The sequence below is a fragment of the Ursus arctos genome, unplaced genomic scaffold (assembly GCF_023065955.2).
Source record: "Ursus arctos isolate Adak ecotype North America unplaced genomic scaffold, UrsArc2.0 scaffold_28, whole genome shotgun sequence".
NCBI lineage: Eukaryota > Metazoa > Chordata > Mammalia > Carnivora > Ursidae > Ursus > Ursus arctos.
The window spans coordinates 27,821,434-27,837,499 of record NW_026622963.1 but is presented as its reverse complement, the minus strand read 5'-3'; the positions used below and the strand labels follow the sequence as shown (position 1 = coordinate 27,837,499).

At 40.3% G+C, this 16,066-nt stretch overlaps 1 protein-coding gene across 16 annotated transcripts in view; it reads left to right on the top strand.

Moving 5' to 3' along the window:
* CHD2 (chromodomain helicase DNA binding protein 2) overlaps positions 1-16,066 on the top strand; it is a 119,737-nt gene that overhangs the window by 17,908 nt on the left and 85,763 nt on the right. For 14 of the 16 annotated variants that reach the window (XR_008956143.1, XM_048220869.2, XM_044388382.3 and 11 more), the window contains 3 exons: positions 4,709-4,940; positions 9,151-9,237; positions 11,066-11,127. Coding sequence is in view for 13 of the 16 variants with exons in the window: in XM_048220869.2 (XP_048076826.1) it covers positions 4,709-4,940; positions 9,151-9,237; positions 11,066-11,127 (381 nt within the window). In the remaining 3 variants the exon portion in view is untranslated. Of the gene's footprint in view, positions 1-4,708; positions 4,941-9,150; positions 9,238-11,065; positions 11,128-16,066 lie in introns of those variants that run through there. The other 2 variants (XM_057303796.1, XM_044388384.3) reach the window with 2 other exon arrangements.

Here is a 16,066-nt window from a genome sequence, read left to right as displayed (position 1 = left end):
ATTATTTTGGCTCTTTGGGGTCTTTTGGAGTTTCATATAAATTTTAGGATTGCTTTTTCTCCCTCTGTAAAAAATACCATTGAAATCTTGATAGGGATTGTATTGAATTTATAGCTGGGTTTTGGTAATCATGACATTTTAACCATATTCTTTCAACTTACGAACATGGGATACTTTTCCATTTGTGTTGTCTTTTTTTTTTAAGTTTTTATTTTTAAATAATCTCTACATCAGTGTAGGGCTCAAACTTATAACCCTGAGATAAAGAGTCACACGTTGCAGCGGTTGAGACTGCCAGCCCCCCCCCCCCCGTTTGCGTCATCTTTTATTTTTTTCATTAATGTCTTGTGGTTTTCAGAGTGGAGATCTTCACCGCTTCAGTTAAATGTGTTCATAAGTATTTTATGGTTGGTGATGCTATTGTAAATGGGATCAATTCCTTTGTTTCTTTTTCAGAAAATTTGTTTTTAGTGCATAGAAACAGTACTGATTTTTGTATGTTAATTTTGTATCCTCCAACTTTTCTTAATTCATTAATTAGGTCTAACAGTGTTTTGGTTGAGTCTTGAGGATTTTCTCCATGTAAAATCATGTCATCTGCAAATAGAGACAATTTTACTTCTTTTTCAGTTATGTTGTATTTCCTTTTCTTGCCTGATTGCTCTAGCTAGGACTTACAGTATTGTGTTGAATAGAAGGGGTGAGAGTGGGCACACTTCACTTGTGCCTGATCTGATGGGAAAAGCTTTCAGCCTTTTCACCATTGAGTATGACATTAGCTGTGGGAAGATTTTTTTCTTTTTTTTTAAACACCTTTTTTCTCCTGAATATTATTTTAAGTCTATTACATTTAATAAGTCATTTATATTTAAAGTCATATTTGACTTGGTTTCAAAAATAATTTCAAAAACTGTCTTTCATTCAAATCTCTAGCTCATTTTGTATAGGATTGAGGGTCCTTCTCTCCCTTGCCTTGCATTTGGTTCTTTTGTCTGGATTTATTCATGAATCGTTTTAAATGTTAAAAAGACTGATACTTACATAATGAACAATTAATTGTGAACTCACCACTTAGCTTCAGCCATAAAACATCACCAATATCATTCTCTGATCACATCTGCCTCCCTCAACCCTATAGGTAAGTACAATTGTGAATTTGGTGTTTTTTTTTGAGGTTTGATTTTCATACTTTTTTTTTTTCTTTCTGAAATTGCACGAATAGTTCATTGTATCCAGTCGTATACTTCAAATAACTCATCCTGTTAACAGTTTGGTGATTAAAATGTATCTGTGCACACAGATACGTGTTGATAGAAACATGGTTGCGTTTTTTTCCTCAAAAGCTATTGTGTACACTGTTACATTTCTAGAGGTGGCGTTCCTCCACAAACACAAGTATGCAGCTGCACAAGAAGGCATATACAAGGATATTTATAGTTTGTTGGTTACGGTGAGCACTTTTTAAATCTAAATATTCTACTCAGAAATATAGAAATATGGAAGTATAGGATATTTTGTAGCTTATTGGTTAAGAGAACTGTTCAAGAACATCCTCAATGTCTCACGAATAGGGGACATATTAAATAAAATGTAGTATCCATATTATGAGGCAGTTAAAGAGAGTGAAGTATCCTACTTAAACACATACCCGGATGTGGGTGCTGGCATGGGACATTTCCATCACATCTACAGCAATTGCTGCTTTTCCTCACAAAATGCTCACTGGATTTCCAGCTAACTGGACTATTCTGGTTACCTTTGGCAGACTAATGCTGCTATTTGTAGCTTTCTGTTTAAGTTGAGAGTTGAATATTTTCTGTCTTGTTGTTAGAATGTTTTGTATTTCATGGAACGTCCTATGGTCTTGTGACAGTTTTGGTGGTGATGGCCAAAATGTGATTCTAGCCTTAATCTCTTGTCTGGAGATAATAGGCTTTATAGTATTTAAAAAACTAAGCCATTCATTTCAAAAGGGTTTAAAAAAGATTGGGTATTCCTGTGAAGTCAGGGAATCCCCCTGTCTATTCTTTCGCATACGAGGCACAGGGAACATCAAGACAGTTTAGCTCTTGAGTCTGTTGGGGAGGTCGACAAGTGAGCAGGTTACTTGTATAGGATGGGACACGTGGGAGGCAAAGAGGCATAGATTAACAGCTTGGGGCTTTGGAGCCCGTCCTCTCTACTGGGATGTGTGTCATTGCTAAAAGTGAGGAGAGCTAGTGGAGCATGGTGGTTGAAGCTCAGACTGAAATGAGGCTGCCCGTTTGAGTTCCCAGTGGCAGTAACTGCTGTGGCAGAGATGCTGTGGCAGAGATGCTGTGGCAGAGTATTACGGAAGTCCTTAATGGGCGCTGAGTTTAGGATTGGAGAGGACACAAAGAATGTTTTCCTAGAGAAGGTAATATCCGAGCTTCAAAAATTAGAGAGGTATCTGTCACCAGTAGAGATTGGAGGTGAGCAATACTCGGGCTTACTATGTGTCCTACAAGTGGTTCAGTAAGGCTGGAGCAGTGGGGGTGAGGAGAAGGAAGGCTGAAGCACTCAGTCTTGAGAACTTGTGGAGGGATGCTGGGTTTCACAGGGCACACTGAGACTGGATGTTCCCAGTGACCAGGCCCAGGGTGGCTGGGAGGAGGTAGGCAGCCAGGTCCTAATCCTCCAGGCCTCTCTAAGCGCGCAGGTGCTTTGGCTATGTAAATGCAGCCTCCAGGTACATTCCTAACACCCTTTCAAGTGGAAAGGGGTTTCTTTCTAAACTTCTCTTGAGGAAATTCCGGAACTGCCTCTGTACCTTTAAAACTGTGATTGAATGGTGGAGGCAAAGGTAATAAATTCCAACTATTGCCATAAATTGTTGTGGTACTGATTCACTAATGAGTGCTAGCTGGGAGGAACTTGTGTTAGAAGGGGAACCTCAGCTTAGATGTGAAATCTTGAAAATCCTAATGTTTGGGTAAGGCCTTGTCACATATAGGGTCCTGCTGTCCTGCCTGCCTTGTGCTCTCATGGCCTTGCCGAGGATGGCACAGATAAAAAAAGTGGCACGGCTGTGAGAGAAGAGCTAGGACTGAGACCTGAGCCGTGGATGCCGAAACCTGCATTTTTTACTACACTGTCCAGCCTTCTTCTTTCTTTTCTTTGCCTGGTGACCACCTTACGCTTGGTCACAGGTGGAGAATAAGTGATTTAAGATGCCTTAGTCAGCTTGATTAGTCAGCTTTTACTGTCCAAAGGGCCAAGGAGTCAGGCAGTATAATGAGGCGTTGGAAGTGTTGAGTCACCTGTTACAGGGATGCCTGACTGGTTTTGGACATTGTATAACAGGGAAAAGGTTTATTTTCTGAGTTGCCGAGGTTTTGCACCCTTGTGGTAAAATGGAATATGGGCATTAGAGGCTTGGGGGTTGGGATCCCTGCTGTCTCAGGTTTCTCATCCTCCTCCTCCTTTTTTTTTTTTTTTTTTTTTTTTTTAGATTTATTAGCGAGAGAGATTTATTAGCGAGAGAAAGAGTGCGTGCGTGGGTGCAGGAGTAGGGGAAGTGGCAGGCAGAGGAAGAAGGAAGAAGTTTACTTCCCGTTGAGCAGGGAGCCCAATGTGGGACTTGATCCCAGGACCCTGGGATCATGACCTGAGCTGAAGGCAGACACTTAACCGACTGAGCCACTCAGTTGTCCCTCAGTTTTCTCATTTTTCACATGGGGATAATAATTCCTAATAGGGTTGTTCTGGTAATAAGCAAAATAATACATATAAAGTCCTTCGAGTAATGCTGGGTACCTATTTGATGATTAGGCAATTAATATGTGGTTTTCCCTTTCTTTTCCCCTCCCCAAGCTAGGCTCCCCTGCTCCCCCATTCTCATTGATTGCTTTCTTATCTTAACTAAAAGGCCCCCCCCTATGCTGTAATGTGCTCACTTAGGTTGCTCTTTCCTGAGGGGTGTTGGGAATGAGGGAGGGGTGGGTTGTGTGGTAGCCCATAGTGGTCTTTTTTGGATTAGGTGTTCACATTAGACTCAGAATGTTCTTATTTTTTTCTGTTAAGTCTGTCAGGGCCAGAACTCACTGCCGGAGAATGCAAGGCAGGACCTCTGGTTGCGGTTAATGTGTATGTGTTTTCATACCACTCTCCTGATGAGTCTGATTTGCACCTATTGTTGCGAACCAGTGATTGGATAATTGCAACCAGATTGCATTCTTACTCTTTGGGTAACTTTGCCTTGGCTTTGTTTTGTTCTGTGTTGGGTTTTTCCTTTCAGTGTGTGTGTGTGTGGGGGGGGGTTTGTCTTGAGGAGGGAGAGATGAGACTTAATGGATCCAGACTGGTTGACCTGGTTTCAAATTCTGTGTGTGTCATCTTGGGAGACTTGCTTAATTATTTCTGAGCTTTAGTTTTTCCTCATCTGAGTGAAGGAGAAAATAATATCCCTCTTTAGAGTTTTATGAAAGAGCTAATCTATACAAATTAAGTGGTATATGGCGTGATCTAAGCACTCAGGAAATGGTACCTACTAGGGATGTTGGGAATGATGATAATGACATTATTTGCAATGTAAGAACATAATTCCGAGTTTGAAGATTTTGATTTTGTATTACCAGAATTATTCTCTGTTCTCATTTTATTGCTTTTTAAAAAACATTTATATAGAATTTTTAAAAAACAGATTCATGTGGAAGTTCTTTAATCTTAAATTTTTTTTTCAATTAAGTCACTCAGCATCTGAAGAAGCTTCCGGTTCAGACTCAGGCAGCCAGTCGGAGAGTGAGCAGGGCAGCGATCCAGGAAGTGGACATGGCAGTGAGTCAAATAGCAGTTCTGAGTCTTCAGAGAGCCAGTCGGAATCTGAAAGTGAGTCAGCGGGTTCCAAATCCCAGCCCGTCCTTCCAGAAGCCAAAGAGAAGCCAGCCTCTAAGAAGGAACGGATAGCTGATGTGAAGAAGGTATTTGCTTTGCTATACAGTGAAAATGTGCTGCTAGCTAGGACCAGCTAGCAGACCTTTGTTTCCCATGGAAAACTCATTAGTGGATCTGGATAATGAAAACTAGAGCTACCTTTTGTAATAATCTACTGCCTGTGGGTATAAACAGAGAGTGCTTTCTCCTGCTATTAGATATAGTAGACACAGGGCCATAAGGAAAATAATGACATGAATGGTTAAATTATAAGGCAAAAAGGCAAATTTTTACAATTTTTTTTTAAGAGAGAGCAAGCAAGTGGCAGGGCGAGGGGCAAAGGGAGAGGGAGAGAGAGAATCCTAAGCAGGCTTCATGCCCAGCATGGAACCTGACATGGGGCTCAATCTTAGGATCCTGAGATCATGACCTAAGCTGAAATTAAGAGTTGGACACTTAACCAGCTGAGCCACCCCGGCACACCTGTAGTTTTGGTTTTTAACATTTAAAAAAGCTAATAATAGTCAATACTGAACAATGCCAGAAGGGATTACTGAGAGATGATTATGGAATCCAGTTGTAAACCTTAGTGATGGATGATAACAATTCAAGAGTAAGGGCAGTTTTTCTTATCTGAAGGATGGAAGAGAAGTACTTCTCATAGGGAAAAAAGTTAGCATTTTAAACTCATGAAAAAAAAATGCCCTAGATCTGCATCTAGGCAATGTAAGTATTGTTCATTTAACAGAGAAGAGTCTTCTAGCAAAGAATGCAAAAAGGCAAAAATTGAAGTGAATAGTGTGCTCTCATTGATGCACAAACTCGAGTGCATTCCTTTTGGGGAAAAATTAATGACTTGGCCTAATTATTATTATTATTATTATTATTTTAAAGGTTTTATTTATTTATTTGACAGAGAGACAGCCAGCGAGAGAGGGAACACAAGTAGGGGGAGTGGGAGAGGAAGAAGCAGGCTCCTAGCGGAGGAGCCCGATGTGGGGCTCGATCCCAGGACTCTGGGATCACGCTCTGAGCTGAAGGCAGACACTTAACGACTGTGCCATCCAGGCGCCCCATGACTTGGCCTAATTAATCACAAGAATGCAGCTGATCTTTTAAAACCCTGTTTTGAGACAATTGTATTTGAATCACTAAAAATAGAAAAGAGTGTTCTTTTAGAAATTGAAAAATAAAATGCCCTAATGAAATTAAAAGCTTTATGCTAATTCAGTTTTTATTTTCTAAGATAGGAATCTTCATCTAAGCACTCAGATTTTTGTAGTAGTACAAACAACTTTCAGTTATCTGCAGCTTCTACAAAATAGCTTCAACAGATGTCCTGTGAGGGATAGGAAAATGAAAGCTGCCCTTGCTACTTTAGTCAACAGAGGAGTGACTTTCAGACAGTCAAATACTGTACCTGTTGCCTGCTCAGTGTGTGGACCTTTCACGCGAGGGAATTCAAGAAGGCCCTATGTGAAGATGCACCTCTTAGAGATTTTGCTCCGAGTATCACTAAACTCAGAAACTTACTACGCAGGGTTGTAGCGGAAGGCTTTGCTCTGCCATCTTGAGAATGTAATGTTGGAGCCTGGTTTCCTCTACATCTTGATCAGGTGCTCTTTTCAGAACACCACAACACACTTTTGAAGGAAGTACAATGGGTGGAAAAAGTCTGGATATAACTTTCATCATTGCAGTGGAGAGTTCTTTACTTGCAGAGATTGAGGGAAACCATAGAAACCGTTACTTAACATAGTGCTTAAAACTTCACTGGAATCATGTTGATTAGGGTTCACAGTGGTTAAGTTTTAAGACCTTATATATTTAACCTTATATAAAAAAAATAAAAGGGAACTAAGAAAGAAGGGAAATCTTTAGTAATACTGAATTTCAAAAGAGAAGTACAGCTTCAGGCAGAAATATTAAAATATACTTTCACAGTTAAGGTGATCAATTCCAGAAAGTTAAAAAATGAGGTTAACGTGTGGATGGGTGTACTAACCAGTTAGAATGATTGGATTGTCACTTTAATGATACTATTCTAAAATGAGAACTTCTGAGGAAGACTCTTTGTTTTCTGTATACACGTCCCTTTACGTGGTAGTTTTTTTACTGAAGGGTTGAATCAGGTATTGTAGCCCTCAAAAGGATAGAGATGAACTCAGGATGATTTTAGTATGTGTACGTTACAGTATACCCTATATACGGTCCCATCAGTTGAGCCCGAGTGCCTAATATTTTAAAACGATAAAACTGATCGATGTAGTGTCTTTTAAATAATTTAGCCATCCCAGTTTATAAAAGCTCCTTCAGTACCTGTGCTGAGTAAAGAAATTTCATAGCTCTAGCAGAAGTCCAAAAAAGGGTCAGGGTTGAGGTCAGGGTTGGCATGGCTAGAGTAAACCTTTTTGTCCGCTTCCTTTCTCTTCCAGATTTGTTCAGTGTTCTGCCTCTGTCACCTAGATTTCCTGACACTTGGTTATTCCTAACTCTTTCTGGTTGGACCTTTTGTTCTCTCAGCTCTGAGATTATTTTAAGGTCATTAGGGATTTGTTACCTTTATAAATTGAGAACACTGGATTACATGATTAAATTGGATTCTTGTTCTAAAATGCCTTTTCCTGGAACATCTTGCTTGTTTTCTTTGGAGGCCTTGGTTTTCTTCAGCTTACTTGGCATTTTTTTTTTTTTAAGGCACTTTGGTAATATCCTCCCTTCCCTTAGTGACATTCTATTTTTCTGAGTCGTCTTTCATCAATTTTGTGTTTTTTGGGGTCCACCTTCCACACACTTTATGAGTCTCAGCCAGTGGCTTCTCCTCTGGCCTCATTTTCTAAATATTTTCATGACTTTAGCTGTCACCTGTATTTTCACAACAAACCCACATTTCTAATCTTGGCCCTTAGGCATTTCTTCTACATGTTTATCAACATCTTCATTTCAGTGTTCCACAGTCTGTCCAAATTCATTTTGCCTCTGTGACTGATTCCGTAAAAGAACACACGATATACTTGGTAGTAGTTATCTGTGAGAAAGAGAGTGAGATTGGGGATTATAGACTTTCATTGTTAGAGGTTGGCGGGGCTTTTAACTTTTTTTCTATAGATTTGTTGATTTGAGTCTTTTTATAAGATGATGTTGGTATATTGTGAAAAAAAACTTTCTCTTCAGCTAATCTCTCCTTTCAACTTGATTGATTGGTTGATTGATTTTCAGTGCAAAAAGGTGGTTTTATTAAAGCACGGGAACAGGACCCATAGACAGAAAGAGCTGCCTACTTACTTATTTTAAGATTTTTTTTTTTTAAGTAATCTGTACAAGCAACATGGGGCTCGAACTTACAACCCTGAGATCAAGAGTTGCATGTGACTGAGCCAGCCAGGCATCCCTACTTTTTTGTTGTTGCTGTTGTTAAGATTTTATTTATTTATTTGACAGAGACAGCCAGCGAGAGAGGGAACACAAGCAGGGGGAGTGGGAGAGGGAGGAGCAGGCTTCCCACTGAGCAGGGAGTCTGATGCGGGGCTCGATCTCAGAACACTGGGATCATTACCTGAGCCGAAGGCAGACGCTTCACGACTGAGCCACCCAGGCGCCCCTACCTTTTTTTTTTTTCTTTTTTGATCACTAGTGAAGATTGTTACTAAAAATCAAGTCCCACAAATCAAGCAAAGGGTAATTAGTGTTGGAGAGTAAAGTGGAATGTTCTAGAGAAAGAGTGGCAATGGTGCTCATTCTGGGAACTTCGAGCTGTGTGTCAGAAATGCCCAGTATCCATGCTTCTGGCATGTTATGCATCCTGAGGAATTTAAAGAATTAGACAAGTGTGCTGATTCTTATTTAATTAGACACGTTGGGGCCCTGCTTGTTTTTTTGAGTTCCTTTGAGTTCCCAGATGGGTCAGTGTGCAGTCACAGTTGAAACTGGAAAGCATTAGGGATTTAAAATTCATCAGTAAAGACTTTGTCTTTAGTGGAAGCCTTGCTATATTATTAAACTGTAAGTTATATTTTAATGACAAGTAATCAGCGTGCCATGTAGTTTAAGAGCCATTCAGTAAAGAAGAGGCATCTTTAAACTTCACTGTGTTTCAGGATATGGTACTTCATTATCTCTAAACAAAGCTAACAGGAAACAACCCTTTTGATATTTAGTTACTTGAATTTTCTTAGATGGAGATAATGTTCCAGTAATGAAAATAGTAAATGGGGGATCAAGAAAAAAGGATTCACGCATGGTCTGTTAATTTTACAGATGTGGGAAGAATATCCTGATGTTTATGGGGTTAGGCGGTCAAACCGAAGCAGACAAGAACCATCACGATTTAATATTAAGGAGGAGGTAAGAAAAAGAAATGCTCTGAGGGGATACATTTAAACTTATCTTACCTCATCCTTTTCGACTCTGGTGTGTATGTTCCCATTAACACGACTGAGCTTTATGCCTGAGAGTTAAATGACTCTAATATGAGCTTTCTCAACCTAGAACTGCAGGTGGCATTTAAAGAAATTTACCAGGAAGATAGTGTCATAATGAACGTTTTAGGTGGAGTGTTTAGAGTATTATACAGAAATGGCGTCACATTTTTATTTTCATTTTTTAAAAATGTTTCTGGATTTAAGTGAAATTGATTATCACAAGAAGTTTACCTTATAAAATACCTAGTTTTTAAATCTAGATTTTGTTAAGTGAGTCACTTGCTTGGTAAATGTAGTAATGGATGTATCAGATTTATGTTCTGAGGAAGGAGAGTTTGTTTAACTTAAGTAATGTGTTTTAACTAATTCTTTAAATTTGCTTTCCGTTTTTAGTGTGCAGTGTGAAATACTTCACACGTGTTTAGTCTGATCTAATTGTGAGAGATTGAACAGATTGGTGATTTTTAAAAATTGGTATTATGTACTAGGTTCTGTTGTTTCTGTAGCATCAGACTTTTCTCACCTTTCTTAGTTCGTGTAGTATTTTTGTCAATTCTTACCTCTACATTAGGTTTATAGACCACGTTCTGAAGAGATGCTCTTTTGTGTCTCAGTGAAATGCCCCCTTCCTGCATTCTTCGGAGGACTTTGCTGTTTTTAACTATGTAGCATCCTTCTGATGAAGGTTAAATATTGATAGCCAGAGGTTAGTGAGCTAGGGGTGGGTTTTGGTAATTGTACTTTACAGATCTAATTGACTGTAATATCCGTATTGCCTTCATGGTGTTTTATTTTGAATGACCTCTGAGCTGGCTTGCCTTAGCTTGCTTTTTCCTCCGTGTCTAGGACTAGGTTCCTGAGCCATGTTGGTTACAACCAGTCACATGGTTGTGTCATTCTTTTTCTCTTTTGTATATAAATTAACATATTCTCGGTAGGGCACAAGACTAACAGCAATAAGAATATTTGCCAGTTTGCCTAACTTTGGGGGAGAAGAGCTGTTCAGATTTTTTTTTTTTTAAAGATTTTATTTATTTATTAGACAGAGATAGAGACAGCCAGCGAGAGAGGGAACACAAGCAGGGGGAGTGGGAGAGGAAGAAGCAGGCTCCTAGCGGAGGAGTCTGACGTGGGGCTCGATCCCACAACGCCGGGATCACGCCCTGAGCCGAAGGCAGACGCTTAACCGCTGTGCCACCCAGGCACCCCTGTTCAGATGTTTTTGACTGTAAACTTTCCTTGGCCTTGTGCTGTCAGCAGGGCACTGTCGGCTCATGACTGAACGTGCTCTTTAGTGAGTCTGAAACGGAATAGATCAGTAGGTCACTGCACTAACTATTGCCACTAACATGTTGCTTTTAAAATTCGTATTAAGTCCAGTTAAAGGAAAGATTCCGTTCCTTAGTTGCACCAGGCACATTTCAGGGGCTCAGCAGTCCCATGTGGCTGCTGGCTCCTAGACTGGATCCTGCAGATACAGAACATTTCCATCATCACAGAATTTTATTGGACTGTGTCCTTATGGAAGTCAAGCCCAGAGAAATATTTCCTGGTGTTAGAGGTAACCCCGTTAGACAAATTAATTTTCAAAGGAAAAGAAGACTGAGCACCACCAAACACAGGTTTCTTTGTCTGAAAGCTCATATTGAATAATGTTATTATGGAGCAGATTGTTGAACCAGGGGGTCGTATTGTCCCTAAGAACTGTGAATTAAAGTCTGTGATCATTTCTCCCCCCTCACACACTGAAGGCAAGTAGCGGGTCTGAGAGTGGGAGCCCAAAAAGAAGAGGCCAGAGGCAGCTGAAGAAACAGTAAGTCTTTTCATGGGGCACGTACTTCACCCAGGGGTTTCAGGCACGTCCGCTTCTGTGGGGCTGCCTTCGCGGTGCGGTAGTCCACCCTGGGTCCCAGAGTTTGCTGCTCCTCCTGCTGTTGTGGGCCATTGTCTGCTGTGCCCCGCTGCTGCCTCGGCAGCTCTCGAAGCTCAGAGTCCCCATCTTGTATGTGTCCCACGTGCACTGGGCTCCAGCTTGTCCCAGCTGGTTAGCCCGTTAGCCCAGTTATGGTTTTCTTTAAAATGTGCACAAATTCTATTCTGGTTGAACAAGGAACACATGTAGATTTGCGCTTTTTCCTTTTCATGTGTTCTTTGTGTGGGTGTGGCAAAATTATATTGGTTGGACTGGACATGCAATGTAGTATGAAATTTCACACTGTTGTTACCATATAATTTTAATATTGCAGTTCGCAAGCCAGAAAATTTTAATTCTCGGGCTTATGTGAAATTCCTTTAGAACATAGATTATATATGCATTATTTTTAAAATTTACAAATTCTGCTTAAGGTGAAAAAATATTTTTATTTTTTGAGAATTAAAAAATCATCCTTGGAGGGTGTCTGGATTTCTTTGACAATCTGAATTCTGCAGCCTGTCTCCTCAGGGGCTGCATTGGAAAATGTAGATATTGAAAATCTGGCAGACAAATTCAGGGGTTTCTCATGGTAAATAGTTACGGTGCTTATTAAAATAGAGCCCTAGTTATATATATTCTCTGTCCTAAAATATTAGTACTCCTTAATAAGTATTTGACCTAAGGCAAAGGAGTTTGAATTTTTTAAACCCGTTTTCTCATTTCCAAGATAGAGTAATACATGTTCTGCCAACCTAACAGGGTTGCTGGAAACTATGCTAGGAAAAGTCAAGTATTTAGTATTGCCCTCCCCAGAGCACATACAGTTTTCATTTAGTTAGAGTTGGAGGAAAAACTGTAGGCAAGCCTGTACTTCTTGGCATCTTAGAAGGCTTTTGTTCTACTCCAATCCCATGGCCTGTTTGGGAAGCTGTTCTGGTCTAACGGCCTTCTGGGGGCCTTTGGGAAGTCCATGCACGTGGTCTTTTCTCTACTGTCTGGCTATGTTCTGCTGGTCTCTTGACTGGGATCTAAATGGTGCTGTGCTTGAAAACCTCCATGACCTACTTTAATGGCTTTCTTTGGGTGTGTATTTATTTTCCTTTTGTTAGTCTTTAGAGTTCTCTAAAGTTGACAGCCCTCAGAGGCCTTCTTTCCCCTGAGTAGAACTTCCTAGTTCCTTGTAGGGGGGTGTATCTTCTGTAAGACTGCTTCCCTGCCCCAGGTTCTTCCTTAGGAACTTGCGAGAGCTGTGGGATTTCCCCCCATGCTTGTTTGTTTGGGGGCACTGGGCTAGCCTCACTTCCTGCCATCCTCTGGGCAGCAGGTGAGTACTGGGACTTATGGGGAACTCTTCTCCTGAGTCCATTTAATTAGTAGTATTAATTGGAGGAGGTGCTATAGCTGCTAAGACTCCGGTTGGAAGGCACAGCACTGAAGGGGGCTTTAGCAAGCTTAACAGAACCTAGAGTGGGGGCACATGGATTTCAGAATTGAGAGACTCAAAGGGAATGGAATTTTTGAAATATTAGCACAGGGAAATGCTTTTCTGAAACCCTGCAGACTGTACCACAGATTTTGAAGTTTTTTAAAAGGAGCTATGTTTATTAACTTTTTTTTTTGAATTCTAACTTTAAAAATGTTATAAGAATAAAAATAGTACAAGGAATGCCTGTACACTTTACCCAGATTTGCCATTGGTTACTATTTTTGTCCCATTTGCTTTATTGTTGTGGGTGCTTTCTTTGTATATATTTGTATATGCATGCATGTAATATTTTTTCTGAGCTACTTAAGACAAAGATTGACACACATCATGGTGTTTTACCCCTGAATACTGAAGTGTGGATTTCCTAAGAAGAAGAATATTCTCTTTCATAAGCACAGGGTAGTTTTAATATAAATAGATTTAACATTGGTAAAATACTTTTGTCTAATTCATATTCCCGTTTTGTTAATTGACCCAATAATGTCTTTTTTTTTTTTTTTTTAAGGTTTTATTTATTTATTTGTTAGAGCACAAACAGGGGGAGCGGCAGAGGGAGAAGCAGGCTCCTCCCTGAGCAGGGAGCCCAATATGGGACTCCTGGGATCATGACCTGAGCTGAAGGCAGATGCCCAACTGACTGAGCCACCCAGGCATCCCTCAGTAGTGTCTTTTAAAACATTTCCTACCTCCACTGCAGGGTCCCGTCTAGGGTTAGCTGTTTGTTGTATGAGTGGTTAGGTTTCTTTAGAGCACTTTCACAGTGCTTTCACACTTCTTTGCTTTTACGACTTTGGCATTTTTGAAAAATAGACTCTCACTAGGGACTAACTCCCCAGTCATAATGTGAATTAGTATTTTAAAAATTTAGGAGTCTACAGTGTAATGTTTCTGTACAGTATTGAGAGCATTTTTTAAGTTAGTCGGTGAGGTTAAAAATTTGAGAAGTGGTGCTTAAGAATGCAGATTTCTAGCTTCTTTTGAGAAAAATCTGTCGATGCTGGCCACTATCACAGTGGTTTTTATAACCAGATGGACTGGTTTACAGTCCTTACCTGGTTTACAGGCCCAGTGGGTATTTGAGATTGTATCCTGACCTAGTCATATAAACAAAATTTTTAATTTTATTTAACCCACTCCTGCTATTTGGATCACTGAACACTCTTCCATGCCGTACTTACTAATGTTGTCCAACTTTGTGAAATGTTGTATAGGACTTTTGCTGACTCATTACGGTTCCCTCAGTGCTTCAAACCACTCTAGAATGGTTCCAGAACCTTTTCTCCCAACTGTAATTAAAAAAAAAAAGTGTTAGCCATAAATCACTTGAAGTTTTTCTCCTGGGATCATGGTTATTTTTTTCTTTACAATGCTTTGAATTGGAACTCTGTCACAAACTCGTGACACAGTGGAGGAGAATCTGTTAGCCCCAGATTTTCCTTTTTCATTGGAACTTGCTCCTGAAAGGCGTTCTCTCTGGGAGAATATACTGAAAATAAATGAAGTTTAAACAGCTCTTTCCTTCTTTTCCTGATCTGCCTTCTGAAGTAGAGGAGAAAGGAATCCCCTTCTTTGGGCTCTCAGAGGTAGTTACTAGGAAGCCTCAGTGACTCTTGGCCGAGTTTAGGCCCGTTTTATTTACAAAGGAATTCATTCCCTCCTTCACAGGTGTTTAGATTTGATTTGTGTCTTAGGGTCTGTGTTCTGCCATACACCTTTTTCCAGTAAAGGAAGAAAACTATACCTAGTTAGCTTGCATTCTGACTTTTTCATATCTATTTACATTGCCTTGGGGCCTCAGTGGCCAAATCTTAGTATTTTTCTCCCCATTTCCCAAAGTTTTGGTAAAAAAAATTCCCTCTGGTGCCCTCTTAGAGCCGGATCTGGCAATTCAAGTCTCTGACATGTGACAGTTTTTTTAATCACGATCTTATCCTTTATTTTTTTATTTTATTTTTTTTTTAAAGATTTTATTTATTTATTTGACAGAGACAGCCAGCGAGAGAGGGAACACAAGCAGGGGGAGTGGGAGATGAAGAAGCAGGCTTCTAGTGGAGGAGCCTGATGTGGGGCTCGATCCCAGAACGCTGGGGTCACGCCCTGAGCCGAAGGCAGACGCTTAATGACTGCGCCACCCAGGCACCCCTATCCTTTATTTTTTTTATTTTTAAAATATTTTATTTATTTATCAGAGAGCACAAACGGGGAGTGGCAAGCAGAGGGAGTGGGAGAAGCTGAGCTAGGAGTCCAATGTGGGAATCAGTCCCAGGACCCTGGGATCATGACCTGAGCTGAAGGCACATCCTTAACCGACTGAGCCACCCAGGCATCCCAGTTATAATCTTATATTTTAGACAACTCCTCATTGTAGCCTGGCTTGTAATGTATAGCTCAGTCAGGGAGTAAGTCCTCCTAAAATTTGCATTATATATAAGAAACCAGTGACCTAGGAGAGCCCTTGACATCTGCAAGGTTGGGAAGTAATCTTTTTGTAACTGATCACTCTTCTCACTCCCTCTTTATACAAAGTGACTTAGCGTCACTGATCCTAATTTACTTTTTCCCCTGTTCTTGAAAGTTAAAACAAAATTTAAAATAATCCAGCCAATTTCAAATACATGTACATACTAACTCAGTTAGACCTTTTAAGCCTTCAGTTGTTTAGATCTTCCCAGAATGTGTAGGTTTGGCTTTTTCTGATTCTGTGGTCTTCAGTGGGTTATCATTGCGAGGAGGAGGGCTGGAGGTTTGACATATAATGCCAAACACCTTGTTCGCGCGGGGCTTTAGTTTCCTTCTCTAGGAGGAGGTCTTTGGGCCAGTTGATTTGCTCAGTTTTTGTATATTCTCATACTGGAAGATTCTGAGTCTTACGGTTGTCCATAAGTCTATACACCTGCTGTTTAACCAGAAAACTCTAGCCTCAACACTAATCCTATCAAGTTTACTGCCATTTTAGTCTCTTAGAGTTGTAGAAGTGGACCTCCTTAGCTGCCCTGATTTAGATTCTCAATTCCTGTGGAGTTATGTATATTACAACTAGTATTTGACTGTGAATCTTTCTCATCTGATCTGCTCTCCCTTACATCTTAGTTGTTTGTGTTCTTTCAAGCTGCTTTCCTGTGAAACTACTTCTCCAGTTTGAGTGTGTGAGCCCCTTCCAAGGGGTAAACTGTTCTGAACTTGGTCTAAGGAAGACTACAGCCTCGTGTGCCAATCTCCCTGTGCCTGGAGACATCTTCTTCCTTCCTTCCTTCCTTCCTGGCCATCCCCTCCTATTCCTTTGATTCCTTAGCAAACATTTATTGTACTAAGTTCTAGGGAAGGAGACTAAGACAGGTGCCCAGAGTGTAG